The sequence below is a fragment of the Vigna unguiculata genome, chromosome 1 (genome assembly GCF_037176805.1).
Source record: "Vigna unguiculata cultivar grain cowpea cultivar isolate G323 ecotype 2 chromosome 1, ASM3717680v1, whole genome shotgun sequence".
Lineage (NCBI taxonomy): Eukaryota > Viridiplantae > Streptophyta > Magnoliopsida > Fabales > Fabaceae > Vigna > Vigna unguiculata.
In genome coordinates, this window is record NC_140792.1 from 28,928,951 (window position 1) to 28,950,598 (window position 21,648).

Here is a 21,648-nt window from a genome sequence, read left to right on the forward strand (position 1 = left end):
GCATCAATTTTTCCTAAACTTAGATTAAATTGAAATTAAAAGAAACTAAAGGATCATCTTAATATTTTTTTTATCAAAACATAAAAAGAAAACAAAATAAACCTAAAAATTAAATGGAAGTTTAGTGGGGTGGGAGGGAGGAGTAAAACATTTATGGGTGTGTGTGGAGAAAAAAGATGGCAATAATATTTAGACCCAAGATTGCTCATTGGCGGCCCAAACATTGAAGTATTCCTCTCTCTTCAAAACCCTATTTTCCACTACCGTCGCTCCAAAACCCTAAACCCCCCAAACGTTGTCTTGGCAAGCCTGTGGGTGCATTCTCTGATAACTAAACAATGAGACCCCCCAGAGGCGGTGGGCGCGGTGGCGGTTTCAGGGGTGGCCGCGACGGTGGCGGTCGCGGTAGAGGTGGATTTGGTCGTGGTGGTGGAGGACGCGGCGGTTTTCGCGACGAAGGGCCACCCTCCGAAGTCGTAGGTTGTTTTTTCTTCCATTCCGGAACTTAAGAAACGTTTCTATTTCTTTGTTCTCTGTTGGATATTTAACGAACAGTGTCTGAAGCTGAAAAATGTCCTGCTTTGTTGTTGTTTTTGTTGCTGGCACGATTTCGTCTACAATTTTCTGTGAAAGAATATAACTTTATCTAGACAAGGTTATAAAAAATAGTTTATTTATTTTTATGTTGGCGTTTAATCTTTTAATGGGGCTTGTATGCAGAGGTTGCTACGTTTATGCATGCATGTGAGGGAGATGCAGTGACTAAGCTTACGAATGAGAAAGTTCCCTATTTCAATGCTCCTATATATCTGAAAAACATGACTCAGATCGGGAAAGTTGACGAAATATTTGGCCCCATCAACGAAGCTGTGAGTTTCTTTCTTTTTTGTGTTTTAACATGTTGGATTCTTTTGCTTTGCAACGGAGTAGTGATGTTATGGTGTTTTCCTTGTGAACATGCAGTACTTCTCGATTAAAATGATGGAAGGGATTGTTGCTACCTCTTATTCAGCTGGGGATAAGTTTTACATTGACCCAAGTAAACTGTTGCCTCTTGCAAGATTTCTTCCACAACCCAAGTATGGCCTCTTTGCATCTCTTTGCCAAAAGTTAACTTTTCCAAGTATCATGCAATTTGTTTTCTCATTGATATGTACTATATGGAGATGAATATGAGTTAATCATTGTCCAATTAATTTTCTTACTTATGTATGTTCTGATTGTCCTTGAATTTTATTTTATTTTTTTGTTCATCTTTGTGTTGAATATTTTTTTGTTTGTTTTTGGCTTCATTCTTTTACATCATGTTTTACCGTGGTTTTTTACCACCCATACCACATCATGTTTTAACTGAATTTTGAAGTTCGAATTGTTTCACAGGCTTTTTATGCTGTGCTGTTCTTGCCTTAAAACAATGTTTTTTATGATTTATTGAATTTGCCAACGTTGTTTTATTTTTGTTGTAAGCATGTGATGCTTATATTATACACAGAACAACAGATTCTTGTGCAGCCACAAGTTGAAAGTGAATATGGAAGTCAGTGTAGCCTCTTGAGATTATATATGGTTTAAAGGATTATTAGTACTGTGTTTGCAGTCCTGAAAAAGATAGGATTCTGAACTTTTTCTCTGTCAAAGTGATTTATTTGTGAATTATTGTATAGTTAATTTTTGTGACAATCATTGAACAAAATGTTGCTTCTTTTAGGTATGGTTTTTAGTTAGTGCTTCCTTATATCCTAAAATATTGAATGAAGACAACAATTCACTTATAATTGATCAATCTGAAATATTTTTTTATATATTCTGCTGGCACTGTATTTAAAATGGTTGGGAGGGAGTCATTTTACTTAACATGAATGACCTGTTTTTGGTGCAGGGGACAAGCACAAGGTGGAAGAGGTGGAGGAGGAAGAGGTCGTGGTGGAGGCAGAGGTGGCCGTGGAGGTGGTGGAGGTTTTCGTGGAGGTGGCGGTTTTCGCGGAAGAGGTGGCCCAAGGGGTGGGAGAGGTCCTCCTCGGGGTGGGGGTTTCAGGGGAAGGGGAAGATCATAGAGGGGGACTCTTACGTAATGTTTTTTATATTGCTGCAGTTTTGTTTTGGAGATAACATAGATGTTCATTTAACTTGTTATTTCTTATGGATTGAGTGGTTCTGCTGCATTGCATTTTGTTTGATAATTTTATTATCATTGTGCCAAGGTGAATTGAGATTCCAAGACTATATAGTCAATTAAAACTGGATCAGTGACATCATGCATATTCTTGGTCAGTCCAGTTTTAAAGTACTCTATCTGCGTTCCAGACAGTAACTTTTTGGAGTGTGAGAAAGACCAATGTGGGCACTGTGTTCAGTCTTGATTGTGGTGCAGAATCAAATATAAAATTGGAATGATTTTTGATAATTCCGTATGATAGGTAGTTAATGGGCGAGCAAATTAAATTTTTGCTTGATAAACAGTTAAAGGTTTTTGTTATGGATTGATTGCAAATTCCTGCTCCTATTCATGTTAAATTGAAATCTGTGATGGATGAGTTCATTGTTGAAGGTGATTAGCTTATCTTAGAGGAAATTAGTTTACTAATTTTGACATATTAAAGAAGATTTTAATATGTTTTACAACATTAAAATCAGTATATGTGTACTGCGTTTTGTATTTTGAAGATATAATATAAGAATAACAAAGTTTCTAGCAGGGAATTCAAATTCGCAGAATTATGCATATGATGTCTTAACGTTAAAGGAGGCTTATAATATTTTTATTTCACGGGTTTCTAACTGAAGATAATCTTTGGAAAAGAGGAATGATTTTGATTACTTGTTGTAAACTATAACCGGATAAAGAATACGGTCTTTACGGATATTAACAAAATTGCTAATAGTTGTAAGGTTTGCATGAAATCCAATGTTAAAATAATTATCATCATTTATCAACTTTATAAAATAAGTCCTTGCTATTTTAATTATGTGTGACAGTTATTCTCTAAAATTTAAAAAAATTGCATGAGATTTCCACAATTTTTTTTTGTTTTTATTTTAATACTTTATGATTTATTACATAAATGAAAAAAAAAAATGCATGATGGTGAGATTAATAAATTCACCCTGGTGCATTTCCTTTTCAAGCTTTTAGTTTCATTTTCTAATTTGCTTTGAGGGACTTCTCTCTACACCCACAAAGATTCTTCTGTACCTCCAAAAATGATATTATTGACCCTAATAATTTTTTACCGGTGGTTAGGATAAACGGATTTCAAAATCCATTTCATAAGTTTCCATTTTTTTTTGATGAAACGTATCCCAAAATCCGTTTCATATTTTCTAAAACGGAATACAAATTCCGTTTCAGAAATTTTAAATCCGTTTCATATCATGCAATTTTCTTCTTTAACCATGGTTCTCTTCGTTTTTTCTTTCATTGAAAGATGAAAGAAATAAGGAGCACTAATTGGAGGGAAGAACAGAAGGGTGTAGATATTAGAGCGAATGGTGATGCAGGAGAGGAGCACCCCACGCGCCAATTCCAACGTGTGCATATACCTCCAGAGGAACTGTTAAAAAAAGAGTACAAAATGTTTTGCAATGTTTTGCAATTATGGTATGTTCTATAAATTTTAAAAGTTTAATCTTTCCATAATCATTAAGTATAAATTTAAGTTTATAATTTTTTTTTAATTTTACTTGAGGGAATGTTAATGTTAAGTAGACTTAATAAAAATACAAAAATTAGACAATACAAAAAATAGAAGGGTAGACGATATAAAACTATAAATGATAGAATGTAAAATAGTAGATTCTTTGAAAATACAAATGATAGATTATGCAAATAAAATATAAATAATAAACGATTAAAAACTACAAAATGTAGACCAGAAAAAATATAAAAAGTATATTCTATGAAAATATAAAAGTTAGATATTTGGTAGACTCATTTATCAGAGACATTCTTTCATATTTTTTTTTTATTTTGAATTTTAAATTTAAACATTGTTCCTATATTTTTATAACTTTTTACAGTTTTGAATTTCAAATTCAAACTTTAATAATTCATATTTTGAATTTCAAATTTTGTAATATGTATCTTAATTTAGAAAAAATTATTGAAATTGAAATTTTTAGTGATTTTTATATCTTTAAAAATTTTAAGAATTATTTTTACTTTGTAATGATACATTGATGTCTATATTATAAAAAATATTTTTTAAATTTTTGTTTAAGCTTTTTGTGAAATGTAAAAAATATTTAAAAATTCATTAAGGATTTAATGTTTTACAATATTTTTGGATGCTGAATTTTAAATTTAAACTTTGATATCATATTTTTATCCATTTTTTGCTATTTTAAATTTCAAATTTTAAATTTGTTACCATATGTTTTGAATTTTAAATTTTCTGTATTGTTGACGTTATAAATGTTAATTATAAAAATCATTACCTCCTCTTTGATATAGTTTAAATTTAAAATTGTAACTTAATTTTTGAAATCATTATAAAAATATAACTTATCTATTTTTTTTTCTCTAAAACTGATTCTATAATAATTTAAAAAAAAATAATAAATAGGCAAATATCAATCGGAATATATATACTATTTATTTATGGTCATGTTTGATTTTATATATAATTTTATACATAATAAATCATTTTAATAAGATAATAAATTTTGATAAATATAAGTATCATATTTATATATTAAATTAGATATATTTTTTATTTATTTGGCAAAGTTTGGATTTTATTTTTGTTTTGACTTTGAATTTGAAACTAAAACTTTGTCACCATATTTTTATAATTTTTTACCATTTTGAATGTCAAATTCAAACTTTATTATCATTTATTTTGAATTTTAAATTTAACAATATGTATCTTAATTTTTTTTAAAAATTGAAATTAAAATCTTAGTGATTTTTATATCGCTAAAAGTTTTAAGAATTTATAATTTTCACTTGATAATAAAGTTTAACGTATCAAAAGTCAATCAACACCTATGTAAAAGTAATTGAAAGTTTAACATGTCACATTCTTTGCATAAACTTTCAAATGTTTAAGAAGAAAGTAGTAAAAAAGAACTTACTTAAAAAGATGGTCTGCAATGAATACGAAGACTAAAAAGGAAGATTATAATTTTATTAATGAGAAAGGAAAACAAAAGAATATGTGTTTGTTGAATTAATACATAGAAAAAGGAAATGTGTATTGGAATGCAATTGTGACGTGGATTTAAGTGTAAAGAAGTTTTTCAAATTTGTAATAAAGGTCTCCATCTAATTCAATTTAAATATTAATATTAATATAAATAAGTACAAATAATATTTAAAAAAGTATTTATTAATATTAATATATTTTATGTCTGAAGCTTGTTTCAGGTGTGAATATTTAACCACGTATTATTAATATTTTGAACATTTTAATATTAATTCCTTTCTATTTTAAAAATAAGTTTATAATAATAAAATTTCAATATTAATATTATTATTAAAAATTGTGAGAGAAGTTAATCAACATTCAAGTTTAATATTAATATTATTAATTCTTCTGAAAATACAAATGTTAGACTATACACATGAATGTAAATATTAAACAATTTTAAAGTATAAATGATAGACCTTGCAAAAAACATATAAAAAAGTAGATTGGTCGGTCTAGTGGTAGAGTTGTCATATTTGAGCACAAATTCATATTTCAAACTCTTATTTATAAACTTTGCTTTGAAATAACAAATTTTGAATTGTATAAATAACTTAATAAGTGACTTTAATTGAAATTACAATTGCATTAAATACATTAAATATTTATTTTTAATCTAGCAACAATGCCATTATTCAATTATTTATTTATGGTTTTACACCATATTTTAATTAGTATTACTATTATTACTTTATTAGTGCTAATATGTTATTATTTATTATTAAGTATTATTATGAATTATAACATATTATTATATCATTAACAACTATCAAAGCTTTTGAATTCTTTATTTTTAAAATTTTGTTCTCAAATACTATATTATTTATTTATTTTTTTATAACATATATTTTATTTTATATTTTTAAATTGTAATTATTCAAGTATTGTCATTAATTTTTTAAAAGTTTTTCATCTTCAGATTTTGTTCATATCTTAAATTTCTCATAGATTAAAAATATCTTAGAATTGTTTAGAGGCATTAAAATATTGAAAAGACTCAACTTTCTTACAATTTTTTTAATTTTGAATTTCAAATTCAAACTTAAGTAAGATATTTTTATAGTTTATTGAAATTTCATATTTAAAATTGAAACTTTATTTTTATATATATTTCGAATTTCAAATTTTACAATATGAATCTTAATATGGAAATTGAAATGGTAAGTATTTTCTTATCTTTAAAATTTTGAAACATTTACAATTTTGTTTTACATTATATTTTAATTATTATTGTTATGTTAATATTGTTATGTTATTTTATAATTACATTGTTATTAAATATTATTATATTTTATAATAATTATTATATCGTTACGAATGATCACATCTTTTGAACTTTTAAATTTTTATATTTTTTTTATCAGAAACATTAAAAATATTTATTAAAGAGTTTAAATTTTTATACATGTTTTATATTTTAAATGTTAAATTTAATTTTGTTTACAGTATTTTGCAATTTCAAAATTTAAATCCAAACTTTATTATTTTGTATACTAAAAGAAATTTCTCACTTTCTGAATTAGAAAACAAAGAACATCTCGATTCCCAATGAACTAATCTTGAATTTTATTTTCCAAAAACATTTTACAATGCATTATAACATTATTTTAAAAACTTGAAATAAAATATTGTAAGGTACAATCTTCCGTCTGTGATTGAATGATAAAGTGAAAATTTATAACCTAAAAAGTTGTTAAAATGTTTGAAACAATGATTACAAATAAATATTAATATAAATATAAATAATAAGTAACAAATAAATGAATGAATCAATAAATGAATGATAAATATAAAAAAATAAGGTATAATTACTGATTTGATATTCTAACTTTTTGGTTAAATTCAATTTGATATCTAAACTTTTGGTTTGTTCAATTTAGTACTTCAATTATTTAAAGAGATTCAATTTGGTCCTCTTCGTTAAGTTGGAGTTAACACCGTGTCCATACAGGACACATGTCAAGCCATTGAATTTTTAATTTTTTAATATTTTTTAATTTTTTTTTTCAAAAAAAAATATTTTTTTTTCAAAAAAAATATTTTTTTTTCAAAAAATTTTAAAACTGTCACGTGTCAGTTTATCATCATGCCACATGGCAACTTACAATCAAGACACGTGGTGGTGATAATAGTTTTTTCATGGCTTGACACGTGTCCTGTACGGACACGGTGTTAACTCCAATTTAACGAAGATGATCAAATTGAATCTGTTTAGATAATTGAGGTACTAAATTGAACAAACCAAAAGTATGGGTACCAAATTGAACTTAACCAAAAAGTTGGGGTACCAAATCAGTAATTATACAAAAAAAAAATAATGACATTTGAAATTCTGAAATAATAGCATAGTCACTCCCTATGTAAGGCCCACTTTATTCCTTTATTTTTTTTGTCCTAATTTTTAAGGCTCCTCCTAAGTAGATGGGCCTAAAGGCTGGCCCATAGGGTGCCAAGGCCCCTAAAGCAGCTTAATCCCTCCTTTCTGCTCTCACTTGCCAAAAACAGTGCCTTACTCCTCTCTTTGTTTCCCCCAGAAGCTCTGCTAAGGTTTGGACTTCCTTCCTCTTCGAGTTCGCTCAACTCCATTATTTTCTGCTCACGTAAGTGATTCCCCTTCGTACCTTCTTTCTTTACAGCTCTGTGGTTGTGAGTCTAACTAGGGTTCACCTTGGTAACCCATTTTGAATGTGTTCCACTATTTTCCAGCTCTCGAAACCATTCCTTGAGCTATTGTGCTCCACGGTTTGGGTGTCGAAGTTCTTGGCTAGCACTTTCCAGGTAAGGGAAGTTAGGGTTCACTTGTCTAGTTCGTCTTCTGCTTGCTTTGATGTTATTGTATGAATATATGGTTTGTATGCTACTGTGAGTTGATGAAAATGTCTTTTTGAGCTGTTGGGATTGCGTTTGTGTGATTGTTGCACGAGAAAATAGTGGTGAGCACTGGTTTTCTCGCCCAAGCGAGCGTGTCTCGCCTAGGCGAGATTAACAGAGGCTCTCCCAAGCCCTTTTACGCAAGTTGTCGCTCAAGCGACCAACCCTGTTTTGAGCGAGTGAATGTCTCGCTCAGGTGAGGGGAGTCTCGCCTAAGCGAGAATGAGTAGAAGTCCATTGTTCCTGTTTGTCGAGCTCTCGCCTAGGCGAAAGGAGCTCGCCTGAGCGAGGGTCCCTCTTGCTTGAGCGAGAGCTTTCTGCTTGAGCGAGGAGCTGGGCGAGAGTGTGTCCTTGTTTTGATATCTCTCTGTTCTTGGATGTTTGGCATGTGTTTGATTGAATTTCTATATTCAAGCATGAGATTGGTGAATATGCATGAGTAAAGATGGTTTATGGGTGGTGAATGATGAGTTTGGCATGATCTTAGTATGGAATATGAATGAATGGTTGGTTATATATGTGATCATGATTTGAGTATGAGCATGAAAGTTGTATTGATTAATGGAATATGTTGTTGGTTTGGTTAGGACGTAATTCCACAATAGTTTCGTGGTGGTGCCTCATTGGTTAGGGCGTAATTCCATGGGCCTCTAGGTGAAATCTCATGGTGGTGCCTCAGTTGGTCGGGACGTATTCCATGACCTCTGTTAGTGGGAGTTCATGGTGGTGCCCCATCTATATAATTTAGTAAGGATTCAAGGTAAGGTTGTATCCTGATACTCTAAAGAGTTAGTTAGTCTCACATAGAGCATACTGACTCTAGTGGTGAGAGTAGTAGGAGACCTGAAACTCATTAAGGGCTAACCTTGTATGTGGGGGATGAGACATTGTAACACTTAGCTCGGTATAGCAGGGAAGTCCACCACAAGTGCAAGCATCCGCTGAATCTGACTAATTATATGTATCTGGATGAGTCGTGTCTGAGTCTTAGTGTATTGTTTGCAAATCATAACATGCTTGATTGGCTTATGCATCTTGAATTATAAGTTTGTATGTGAATGTATGATAATTTGTTTTCTGCTCTAGCTTACCCTTTTGTTTGTTGTATGTCTTGCTTGTGTGGTTCTCTCTTTTTGCAATGATCATCAATTTATTGATGTGAGCAGATGCGAGACATCCTCGTGGCCAACAGGGAAATGGTGACTCCGCTGCGTAGCCTGCTTAGGCTGGATTCCTTTTGCTTGGACTTTTCTTTTAGGGCTACAACCATGTATTTCCCTGTCTTTAGGTTTTCTTTTGAAATATTGTCTATACATTATGATACTATGTTACCGACATCATGGTGTGCCTGGGTTTTCTTCCTGTTGCTTTGGACAACTGTAATGAGTAACGTTTATACTCCAGGACTATGCTTACCATGTTATTCTGGGTGACGCTTCCTTTAATTAGGATTATTAATTAAATGGGACGTTACACCCTAAATCCAAAATAATGACATTTGAAATTTTGAAATAACAGTATTTGAATTATTTATACCGTTTGACACATTTTCTCTTCGATGTTAACTCAAATATTATCATAAAACGCGTTTGAAATGTCAAATAAACTGAATAAAATTTGATTAAAAGGACTAAATTCACACATTGCTAAAGATAAAAGACTAAATTGGTAAAAGTTTTGAAGAGAGACTAATTCCAAATTTCACTGAAACTTAAAGGACAAAAAACATATTTAGCCTTTAATTTACTATACTCCTTCATTTTTTTTTTCTTTTTCACTCTATCCGCATTTAAGCTTATAAAAAAATAACTTTAGTATGAAATATATAATTTATAAAATACATCACCCAAGGTTTAAGCTTATATAAAAAAATGACTTTAGTATGAAAATATAAAATTTATAATTTATAAAACACATCTCCCAAACATAATTTATAAAAGTTTTTAACCAAACATTACAATACTGATGTTGAGGCCTAGTCTAGACAAATATAAAGGATACTAAAAAACTCCATCCCATATTGAAGTTTAAAACTACTTATCGTATAATAATATTTTTTACGTGATATTTATGGAACTTTGTTTCATACGTGAACATTGAACCATATATTATTAATAAATTTTTTAATATTTATTTAAAAATGAATTTATAATAATAATATTTTAATATTAATATTATTATTAAAATTTGTGAGAAAAGTTAATAAAAAATTTAAAAAAATCACGAAGTGACACGTGGTAGTCACTGTTCATAACCGTTAATGATTTAATTGGTGTTAATAAAAAAAGGACTCAATTGAACATAATTAACGAAAATTGAGACCTATTTTAACACAACAAAAATTAGGATTTATTTGACAAAACTTGATAAAAATAGAAAAAAAAATGTATTTTAACCTAATGATTAATGATAAATAAACAACATATAATATTTCTAAAATACAACATCATAATATAAAATTTGAATATTTTATATATGGTTAAAATTGATAAACTACACTTTTTGAAATGCCTTAAACCGTTATTATATGTTACTTTAGTTTTTAAAAATACTTCTGTTATGTAAATAAGTTATGCATCATCTAATAAGAGAATAATATTAAGAAATAATGTAATTTGATGTTGAAAAAAAAATATATATATATATATATATATAAATTGATTAATATAAATTAATATAATTTAATATAAATATAAATATAAAAATAGATTATATATTAATCTAAATAATATAAGGATATATAAGAAAATAATAAATTAGATCTTCTTTGATATTTAAATGCAATATTCCCAAATTATTATTTTGGTTTCATTAATATTCATAAATATCATATAAAAATAATAAAATGTAAAATTTAAAACGATAAATGAAAAAAAAAAATTAAAAATTGAAATGTATTGTATATTAAATTCAAATCTTATCAAATTTTTTCATTATAGTCTAAATTTTGTCTTTTGTTGTAACTACCAGAGTCAAACATACCAAATATTATATAAATTTTTCTTTTTTTTAAATAGGACAACACTTTACGATGTATTATAACACTATTTTAGAAACCTTGAATCTCGAAATGAAATATTGTAAGATTTTTTAGTGATAGAATGAAAAATATTTAATAAGCTATTACTGAATTAATGTAATGCACATTATTTGTCTTTTAAAATTTGATTAATCTAAAAAAATAAAATTTAAAGTAAAGATTATTTAGATATTGTAAAACTATACATACTATATGTTAGTTATTATTTAAATCGGAATACTATAAACTATTTTGTCAATTTAGTTAAGCCTTTATTTACTTAATAACTTTAATTATTCTTTAATTTTTTCAATTCAAATGTTTTAAATACAAATACAAATTCAAATATTTGGTTAACATTATATTAATCAATACCAATATTTCATTGTTTATTTGTTAAGTAAAGTACTAATTACTATTATTATATTTTTTATTTTAGTTATTTGTTTATTTACTCATTGAAAATAATTACTTCCTCAAAATAGTTAAAATAAATTTATTGAAAACCGAAAGATGGAAGACTAAAAGAATAAATTTTTTATTTAATTTCTTTCATTGTTTCCTTATTTACAATAGAAAATTTATTTATTTAATGTCTATAATTACTTTTTTGTTTATTTAAAATTTTTGAAACTTGAATCTAAATTCAACTATTTGTAATAATAATAAGGTCACTCTTATTTTCAATCAAATAAAAGAGTAATTTTTTTATTTAATTTCTTTAATTATTCACTTATTTACAACAAAAAATCTACTTATTTAATGTTTCAATTACATTTTTATTTATTTCAAATTTCACACTTTTAAAATTTGAATCCAAATTTGAATATTTTTAATAATAATAATTATTACTATTATTATTATGTTAATATTAATTATATTAATGAATATTAATGTGTTTATTCGATTTTGGATTATTTACTCATTATAATGATCGTTGTTGTTATAAATATTATTAGAATCTCAACAATAACTTTTTAAAAATTAAAGTACTAATTTTTGTTGTTATATTTTCTATTTTATTTATTGATATATTTAGTTATTTAAAATAACTACTTCTTCAAAGTAATTAAAATAAATTCATCACAACCGAAAGGTTTGTCCAATAATTTTTAATAGCCCGTTGATCGACCATATTTTGGAAACCAACCACATTAGAGTAAATTTTATTTATTTAATTCCTTTATTTACAATTATAAATCTATTTAGTTAATGCCATTAATTGTTTCTTTATCTATTAGAAATTTTAAATTTTAAAGTTTTTAAATTTGAATCCAAATTCAAATGTTTTTAATAATAATAATAATCATCATAAAAAAGTTAAAATGTTTTCAATAGTTAATTGTTAATGGTTAATAGTTTATTGATAGTTAAATAACCCATACATATATATATATATATATATATATATATATATATATATATATATATATGTTACAACATGTACTAAAAATTATTTTCAAAAAATCATCAATGAATAATAAGAACACTTAAAATCAAATTGGCAAACATAATTATAACACTTTTTATGGTATAAATAATTCTGACAAAGCACTTCAATATATCACCATGTTTTGCTTCCATACTATGTATATTGTTTAAGCTATAATTCATACCAAAAGTTAGACTTCAAATATGTGTAGGAAATTGACAAATTGCAGGCATGACATAATGTTAGCATGGCAGCTCATTTTTGTTTATTTATTCAGAAGAAATAGTCAACAAAAGCTCATTAATGAGGTTTGTACAAATATTAACATGTATTGGAAACAGTTGTCACTTGCGTAGAAAAGTCACTTCTCTTTTACAAAAGAAAAAGGTTGTAACTATTGTATCAAAATAAAAGTACAAATATTCTCACAACTTTGATGTTCAGCAGTGCATTGAGTCCCACAAATTATAATTGGTGTTGTTCATAATAAATAGAGTTATAATTAAAAATGAATACATGTTGGAAGAGACAAATTTTCTTCATTTACGTGAATCTACCTTGTTGTATGTTGGCAATGCATTGAAATAAAAAAATATTGAATTGCTTTTGTTCATAATTAATTCTCTTTGAAGTCCAATGATACAAAATTCTTGGAAGACGAAAAGTTGTTGATATTTGACAAAAAAATGTTGGAAGACAAAAGGAATATGAGAAATTTTTCATTGGTAGTGTGACCAACATGTTTTCATTTGTTCTCTATATTGTTGACATTTATATTGGAAAACATAATTCTTGATTTTTTAAAACTTATTTAAGAAGCTATGTTGAAAATAAAGAAAAAAATAATTTTGTATGAATTAACAATTGTTAGAAATTAAAGGTTGAAAAGATGTGTACTCAATCACAAAGTTTCATCAACTTCACTCTCTAATCCACTCTAAAATCATCTCCTAATCCCTTAAAAAAATCAACTTCACCCTCTAATCCTTCTGATATCTTCCTCTCCTTCTAATCCTTTCTTGCAAAAGAACACAGCCTTACTGTTCATACAAAACATTTATGGTTAGCAGAGGTTGGAGAATGCGTGTTGGAGAAGGCGTGTATTGGAAGACAACATTCATTTAGTGTTTGTGTTAGAATCAATCCGTGAAAAATGTGCACTCATTTAATGCAAAATAAATTTATTGATAAAGGTGTGCAATCAAGTTCTTTACTTTTATTATTTGTTTATTGATAAATTCAAAAAGTTTAAACTATATGTATTTATTATATATTATATGTAATATATATATATATATATATATATATATATATATATTTTGTTATCTATTATTTATTATTTCACTTTTTATCCTTATTCTTTGTTATAAGTTAATTGTTGTCTATTATTCACTATTTATTTGTAATCTTTATGTTCAATAATGGTTAAACTTATAACTCAACAATATTGTTTTAAAATATAAAATAGAAAACATGAAACATTGCAAACATAAAAGGCCTTTTAAATAAAATAAAAAACTTACAATGAAGAAGAAATGAAATAGGAAATAATTAATCAAATTGGATAAATAACTATGATATCCTTGTTGATTTTGTATCCATCACTCTAGAAAATTAGTGATTCTAACTCCTTAAGTTCAAATTTTGTAAATATTATTAACTAATACAGATTATTGACAAATATAAATCTATTATAATAAACGTTCCTCCAATCTTTATTTTTGTTAAGTATTTTTTTTGTTATAAATATTGTTCTTACAAAACTTTATTTCTATTAATTATTTATTTTGTTATCTGAGTCTTTATTCTTTCTTCTTTAATGCAATAAATTAATTATGATACATTGAGTTATTATCTTCAAAATATCATGAGAGGTTTTGTGCATATTTCACATTACATTGAGACACACAAAAAATTATTAGTTTATTCATAATTAATGTTGCATAATTAATGATGAAAATGAAAGAGACAAATCAATTATAATTTAATAAAATATTTATTAGCAATTCCATCTATAATTTTTATTGGCAAATCAATTAGTAATGAACTATGATTTAATAAAAAAAAAATTATTTGCGAATCAATTAGAATTATCAAGGACAATGGAATAGTTTGCATTAATATTTTTTTTACCAAACCAACATTAATATTAACAATATCGAAAGAAACCTAAAACGATATAAATTTTCAATTACCATTTTTAAAGATCAACTAGATTAATAACAACATAATCAATTAGAATTATCAAGTACAGTGGAATGATTTTCATTATTTTTAAAAAAAAATCAACATTAATATCAACAATATCGAAAGAAACCTCAAAAGATATAACTTTTCAACTTTTCAATTACCATTTTCAAAGATCAGTTAGAAAAAATAACAACAATAATTACATAGTTATTTTTCCTTTTAAAATTGATAAAAAATCTTTATATTGTTCCTCTCCCAGCAATTTGTGTTTCTCAATGAATCCTCAAGGAAAAATTGTTAGCCAAACTCCTTCAAAGCAAGGTGTTAAGAAAATTTTTGAAATATTAGAAGAAAAAAAAGAGGACAAAGAAAAAACAACTATCCAAATGACAAAAGAGGGCGTAAGAGAAGAGAAAGATGAGAGAAAGAGAGGAGAGTACATGTGTGGTGATAACCTTAATCAAATTTAGGTGTTGTCGTCGTCCTTATAGAGAGAAGATATGAAGATTCACACTTCAACTTTTGAATCTAAAGCTACCAACATTTTCATGGTACAAAAATTATTGATTTTTTGTTGTTGACTACATCTTCGTTTCCTTTTCTCATTCTTTGTCTTCTCGTCTCCTTCTCTCATTCTCTATCTTCAAGTGTCTTTTTCTCATTCTCTATCTTCCAATAACTTCTAGACCTGTTTCGTCCTCATGCTCAAACTTTAATAAAAAAATAGAAACATTACCAAATTTTGAGTGAAAAACTCATTCAATCACTAAAAACAATAATTATGAAAATGAAAAAAATAACATTATCGAAAACCATAAATACAAACAAAAAAAAAACATTGAGATTGAGTATTGAATATTAAAATATGGTTTGAGAAAAAACTAACTTTCCGCAATTATAGGAAAAATAACAAATCTCACATTTTCAACCTATGTAAATTTGTGATGATAGAAGTGTTAAGCTTGGACAAAAAGAATAATTAAGTAAAAAGATAAAAAAAGAAGAACGAAAACAGAAAAAAGTAAAAATAATTAAATTACAGAAGAGAAAGAAAAAAGAAGAAGAAGATGAATTACAAATAGATAAAAGTAAAAATAAGAATAAGAAGATGAGAGAAAATATTAAAACTTACAATTGTCATTCTAGAACCAAAAAGACAGAGTAATGTGTAGAAAAGTGCTCACAAAATACCTTCAGTCTTGTGAATAAAAAATCAAACCTGGCAAGAAAAAAAGTTAAACAAAAGTATCAAAAGAAGAATGAAAACCTAAAAAAATTACGTAAGAGAAAGAAAAAAAATAATAAGATGAAGATGAAGATGAAAGCAAACTTTTGTCCGATAAAAGTAAAAATTAGAAGAAGATGGATATGTTAATTAAGAACGGAAAAACAATCGAAAGTTGAGTAAAAATCAAAACTTTACATACCATTGTCATTCTTGACAAAAAAAGACGAAATATTGTACTAATTTCTATGCTTTAAAGCCTTACCTTTGACTGATCTTCTCTCACATTTCATTCATCCCAATAAAAACAAAATTAAGTTAAAGTAAACTTTAGTTAGATGATTTTAAAAATAAGAAGAAGATGATTTTGTTCCTCAAGAAATAAGAAAACAACCAAAAGTTGGGTAAAAATCGAAACTTTACCTACCATTGTTCATTCTGGACCAAAAGAGACGAAATCTTGTTCAAAGTTTTGTGCTTGAGAGCCTTGCCTCTGGCCGATCTTCTTCAACATTTCATTCATCTCAACAAAAACAAAGTTAAGATCAAAGCAAACTTTAGTCCGATAAAAGAAAAAATAAAAATAAGATGAATTTGTTCATTGAGAAAGAGGAAAACAACCAAAAGTTGAGTAAAAATTGATACTTTACACACCATTTTAATTTTGTAAAAAAAGACGAAATCTTGTTCAAAGTTTTGTACTTGAGAGCCTTGCCTCTGGTCGATCTTCTCTAACATTTCATTCATCTCAACAAAAAAAAAGTTAAGATCAAAGCAAACTTTATTCCGATAAAAGCAAAAATAAAATAAGATGAATTTGTTCACTGAGAAAGAGGAAAACAACCAAAAGTTGAGTAAAAATTGAAACTTTACATACCATTTTAATTCTGGATCGAAAAAGACGAAATCTTGTTCAAAGTTTTGTGCTTGAGAGTCTTGATTTTGGCCAATCTTCTCCAACATTTCATTCATCTAAAAGAAAAGATCAGAGAGAAGAAGAAAAGCTTATACCTTTTTGGTTTTCTTGACCGTGTTCATGAATCTCACAGTAAAACCTTCATCCAGAAGAGAAATACTACAAAGAAAAGTTGTTACATATGGTAGAAGAAGAAAAGATCTGAGAGAAGAAGAAAAGTTGTTACCTTTTTGGTATTCTTCACAATTTTGATGAATCTCACAAAAAAACCTTGATCCAACAGAGAAATACTACAAAAAAAAAGCAGTTATATATGGTAGAAGAAGAAAAGATCGACCACAATAAGAAAAGTTGTTATCTTTTTTATGTTCTTCACAATGTTGATGAATCTCATGGAAAAACCTTGATCCAATAGAGAAATACTACAAAGAAAAGTAGTTACATATGGTAGAAGAAGAAAAGATCGACCATAAGAAGGAAAGTTGTTACCTTTTTTGTATTCTTCACAGTGTTGATGAATCTCAAGAAAAGATCGACTAGAAGAAGAAATTGTGGGTTTATGTGGACGGAGAGTGATGGAGGAAGAGAGAAGGGTAGAGCTTGAGAAGAAGAATAAAATGATATGAGAGGAGGCGGAGAGGAAGAGAAAGAGGTGAGAGGTATGAGAAAAATGAGATGTAGGTTTAGGAGAAAGGTGTTTTGTTTTGAATGAGATGAACTTTTCAAAGTCCAACTCCTCAGTAGATGCCACGTAGTGTTATTCCTTTTGTGGTATAAAAAATTTGAATGATTTTATGTAGGATATAATATTATATTAGAAAGTTTCCAATTGTTAGGTTCTCAATTGTATATTAGATTAGATTTGAATGTTGAAGGAAGCCAATTCTTGAGTGTAGTTGGAAATTGGAAGGAAGGCGACAATGAAGTAGTTCTTATAATTCTATATGCTCCGTGTGGATTGTGTGAAAAATAAGATTATGGCGTGAGTTAAAAGAAAGAACGACCAATATCTCTATTGAGGCTTTGTAAGATTGGTAATTTTAATAGTGTGAGAAGATCATATGAAAAGAGAGGGTAGAAGTGAAGTGCTAGGTGAAAGAAGAGATATGTCTTTGGTAGGAAAAAAAATTAAATGATTTAGAAAAATAGAAGAAGATGATGGGGAACTATAGGATAAAGATAGGAAGAGAAAATTTGAACTTCAAGAAGAATTGAAACCTAAGAGTCTTCTATTAGAAAAAAATTATGAGTGGGGTGGGTTATGGAAGGTGGTAAAAACTGAAAAATATTTCATTATCATATGAATTAGTGAAGAAAGAAAAATACTTTAAAGGGATAAGGTTGGAGGGAGAGTGGGTATAAGTCGTAATGATAAAGTGTGTCTTTTTGATTCATTTTGACTCATTCGGCTCGACTCGCCATTTACCAACCAAAAATGAGGTGGGTTGGGTTAGTCGATCGTATCTAGATAGGTTGAAAATGTTGACCCTGCCAAGATGGCTTCTTCCTGCACTCCCAATGCTTTCTCTTGTATCCCCAAAACATAATTTAATTCCAAGTTTGCCCCGCGTAGTAAAACTTAAAAAGTAAATTTTCTCTCTTTTATTTAATGCAACAATCCGATATAGAGTTAAGTGTTGCGAATGTCGACACCCGTAAGCTTTTTTTTTTTTTTTAATTTTTTTGTGTTACGGATGTCCACATCCGATATGAGGGTGTCTGTTGCGGATGTGGACATTCGGTGAATATTATTTTTGGATTCAAATGTGTTTCAACTATCGACAACTAGATTATTGGTTTGAATTGCGGAAATCGACAACCTATAACCATTTTTTTTATTTGTTGCGGATGTCGACATCTGGTGAATTTGTTTATGTTGCGGATGTGGACATCCGATAACTGTTTTGGGTGCTTTACCTATGGTTGTGGACTTTCGTTATGTTGCTATTGTCATTTTTTTGCTATTGTGCATGTCTAGTTTATTATTATTGTTGACATCGTTGTTATTTAAATTTTATTTATAATTTTAGTTATGTGTTTATAATTTTATAAATATTCCTAGGACACGAGGTGGCTCGACAAGATGCAGTGGTTCTTCTGCACAGGATGTACTTGAGAGTTCTACACAAGGTGGCTACGTAGAAGAGACCAACAACTTCAATTCGTAGAAAGGGTCAGCATGTTGTACCTGCTTTACTTGAGCAAAGTCCATTGTCAGCTCATTAGGAATAGTATGCTATTGAGCACAGTGAGGCCAATGTAGCTCAAGAGCAAGAGCAGGAGGATGAGAATGATGGAGCAAGATTTCCTGGAGGTCCATTTGATACTTCCTTGTTCACTAATTATGCTTATCATGTAACATGTGTGATATGAGAGGGCCAGGTTGGTCAAAGGTTTTTATAAATTTTTTTTTATGGTTGATATGTTGTTAGGAATTGCTAAGTAATTTATTCTTTTTAGGATCGAGTTATGAAATTGGTCTCCCATGCTGAAAATGTTAAAAGATTTGAAGACTCACGTATTTGTTCAGCCTTTTTGTGTTGAATTCTGGTTTATTTCCTTTTGCGATATTTTATATGATTACCCGATATTGAGTTGATATTGGGTTTTGTTGAGAGATGACACTCTGAGACAAAAAATTTTCATCTACTTATTGATGAGCTGACCATCTCTTTAGATGATGTGTGATTGCTATACATCTTCCTATCATGGGAGAATTTTGCCCAAATGAACCACTTGATTATGAAGATGAAATAAAGACTTTGATGACACTTTTGGGTGTGGACTGACCTATGGTTACAAATGACCTGAAGCAGTGTCGTGGTTCCCAAGTTAGATTGAGTTGGTTGAGAGACCTATATTACGGTTGTTGCGAAAACCAACTGTAGGAGTTTGTTGCGTGAGTGTATCTTTTGCACCTTATTGGGTGCACTATATTTGTTGATAAGGGTGTGACTTTCGTTCATGTATCGTACCTAAAGCTGTTTAGAGATCGTTCATACATGTATCTCACATTATATACTTGCTTCATAGTGGTCACATTACACTTATCTTTTTCTTTGAGAGTAAGGATTATATTTGCAGGTTTCACTTGGTTTTTAGTCATATCAACAAGCAATGACTGTTCATTGGACTTCAACCTACTGGCAAATGGGTGACCAACTAGAGTATCTGACAAATCATGATTATGGTAACCACGTATTAACTTCAACACCCACCCCTCCCCTTTAGATATGGGTTTGCCTCTCAATTTAAATGGTCACTCACATTTTCTTTTGTCAGATAAACTAGGCTCCGCATCAGATTTATATTTCCTATATTTTTCACCCCTTTCATATCCTAATCTTCCATTACTATAATACCCTACAATTAATTTATTAAAAATCACCATAATTATAAAAGCAGCATTCAAATAATAAATTTTAGAAAAATATACCAAAAAATAAATATTAAGTTGAATATCGAATTTGGGACATCCGTTAAAATTCTAATCATTTATTTCAAATACATTTATTAAATTGTTAAAAAAAATCAAGAATAAAATTACTAAATGAATATTTCTAAAACTAACAAAGCCATATAGGACATACACAAAAAATGTTCAATACAACATAGACAGTCAATAGTAATTTAAAAAAAACAATAAAAAATTAATCAAATGAATACCGGATGTCAACAACCGGTAAGTATATGAACCGAAAGTCGACATCTAGTTCATAAAATGACATTCGTTGACTTCTCTAACACCAGATATCAACATCTGGTGTATTGCCTATCTGACATCTATTTCCTTATCGCATCGGATGTCAGCATCTAGTTTATGTGCATATCAGATGTCCAAAGCCGGTAGTCTTCTAAATATGTTATGTATGTCAACATCCGAATTTTGGACGTACCGGATGTCGACTACTAGTATTCACTTCATCTAAAAAACAAGTCTTATATTACGAATGATCACATTTGTAACCAATATAAATCATATCTCGACATCCGATTTCAGGACCTATCGGATGTCAACAACCAGTACGCTTTTTATTAAGTTTTTATTAACTGTAAGTCCATATCTGGTATTTATTGACTTTTTTATTTTTTCAGGCACTTTTGCGAACAATGCATCAAGAATATAACGAAGGCAATGCACGAAGAATGCATAAACAATATAATGAACACCTTATATCAACAAACAATGAAAACATGTATATATTTATGCATTACAAATGATACGTGTAATAAAAAATTTGTAACAGTAAACTCGTACCTGGATGAACAAAGAGAGACACGAGTGTAAAGGGGACCACATATTCAAACATGAGGAAGGGACCACAACTTGATATGTTGAAGCTTAGGCATAATAGAACGTTTTAGAGAAAAACACCGTTAGAAGATGAAAGAAGGCAAAGGTTGGAGTGTGTTTTCAAAACGTGAAAACTTTAAAGATGCAAGTTTTTGTTAAAAAACATATGGACAATAAATTTTTTTAATTACCTTAACTAATTTGGTTGGTAAGGATATAAATGTAATTAATGAAGGGACTTGGGAATAGGGATGGCAATATGGACTTGGCCCGTCGGGCTAGCCCGTAGGCCTGCAAAAAAACTGCGGGGGGAGGGGGGGAAGGGGGGCCAGGATGATGAACCCGTAGGCCTGCAATGACCCATGACCCGCGCGGGCTGGCCCGTGGGCTCACATACTCTACTTTAACCTAACCTAAAGTCAGTTCTGTTGTCTCTTTCTCTGCTCTCTTCACACACCATACGAGTCACGAACACCACCAATGATCTTTCAATTTGTGGTCGTTGATCCATTGCT

At 28.7% G+C, this 21,648-nt stretch overlaps 1 protein-coding gene and 1 long non-coding RNA gene across 3 annotated transcripts; one reads left to right on the forward strand and one right to left on the reverse strand.

Annotated features, from left to right (window-relative positions):
• Positions 1-256: 256 nt before the first annotated feature.
• LOC114177174 (H/ACA ribonucleoprotein complex, subunit Gar1/Naf1 protein) lies at positions 257-2,259 on the forward strand. Its single transcript, XM_028062434.2, has 4 exons — positions 257-480; positions 721-869; positions 964-1,079; positions 1,880-2,259. Exons 1-4 carry the CDS (start codon positions 339-341, stop codon positions 2,052-2,054), a joined length of 582 nt encoding a protein of 193 aa, XP_027918235.1. The 5' UTR covers positions 257-338; the 3' UTR covers positions 2,055-2,259.
• A 12,884-nt stretch (positions 2,260-15,143) lies between these two features.
• On the reverse strand, positions 15,144-17,931 carry LOC114163263 (uncharacterized). Of its 2 annotated transcripts, none has more exons than XR_003599392.2 (6): positions 17,329-17,931; positions 17,066-17,129; positions 16,578-16,895; positions 16,351-16,446; positions 15,831-15,917; positions 15,144-15,408 (listed from the first exon to the last, which is right to left on the reverse strand). It is a non-coding gene; the product is annotated as an uncharacterized LOC114163263 (long non-coding RNA). The 2 variants fall into 2 exon arrangements; XR_003599391.2 differs by having other exon boundaries at positions 16,578-16,998.
• Between the last annotated feature and the right edge of the window lie 3,717 nt (positions 17,932-21,648).

Excerpts from the sequence above, each read along its gene's own strand:
- LOC114177174 (XM_028062434.2), top strand. The coding sequence starts at position 339 with ATGAGACCCCCCAGAGGCGGTGGGCGCGGTGGCGGTTTCAGGGGTGGC. Across the intron at positions 481-720 it reads GCCACCCTCCGAAGTCGTAG|AGGTTGCTACGTTTATGCAT; the intron begins GTTGTTTTTTCT and ends GCTTGTATGCAG. Across the intron at positions 1,080-1,879 it reads AGATTTCTTCCACAACCCAA|GGGACAAGCACAAGGTGGAA; the intron begins GTATGGCCTCTT and ends TTTTTGGTGCAG.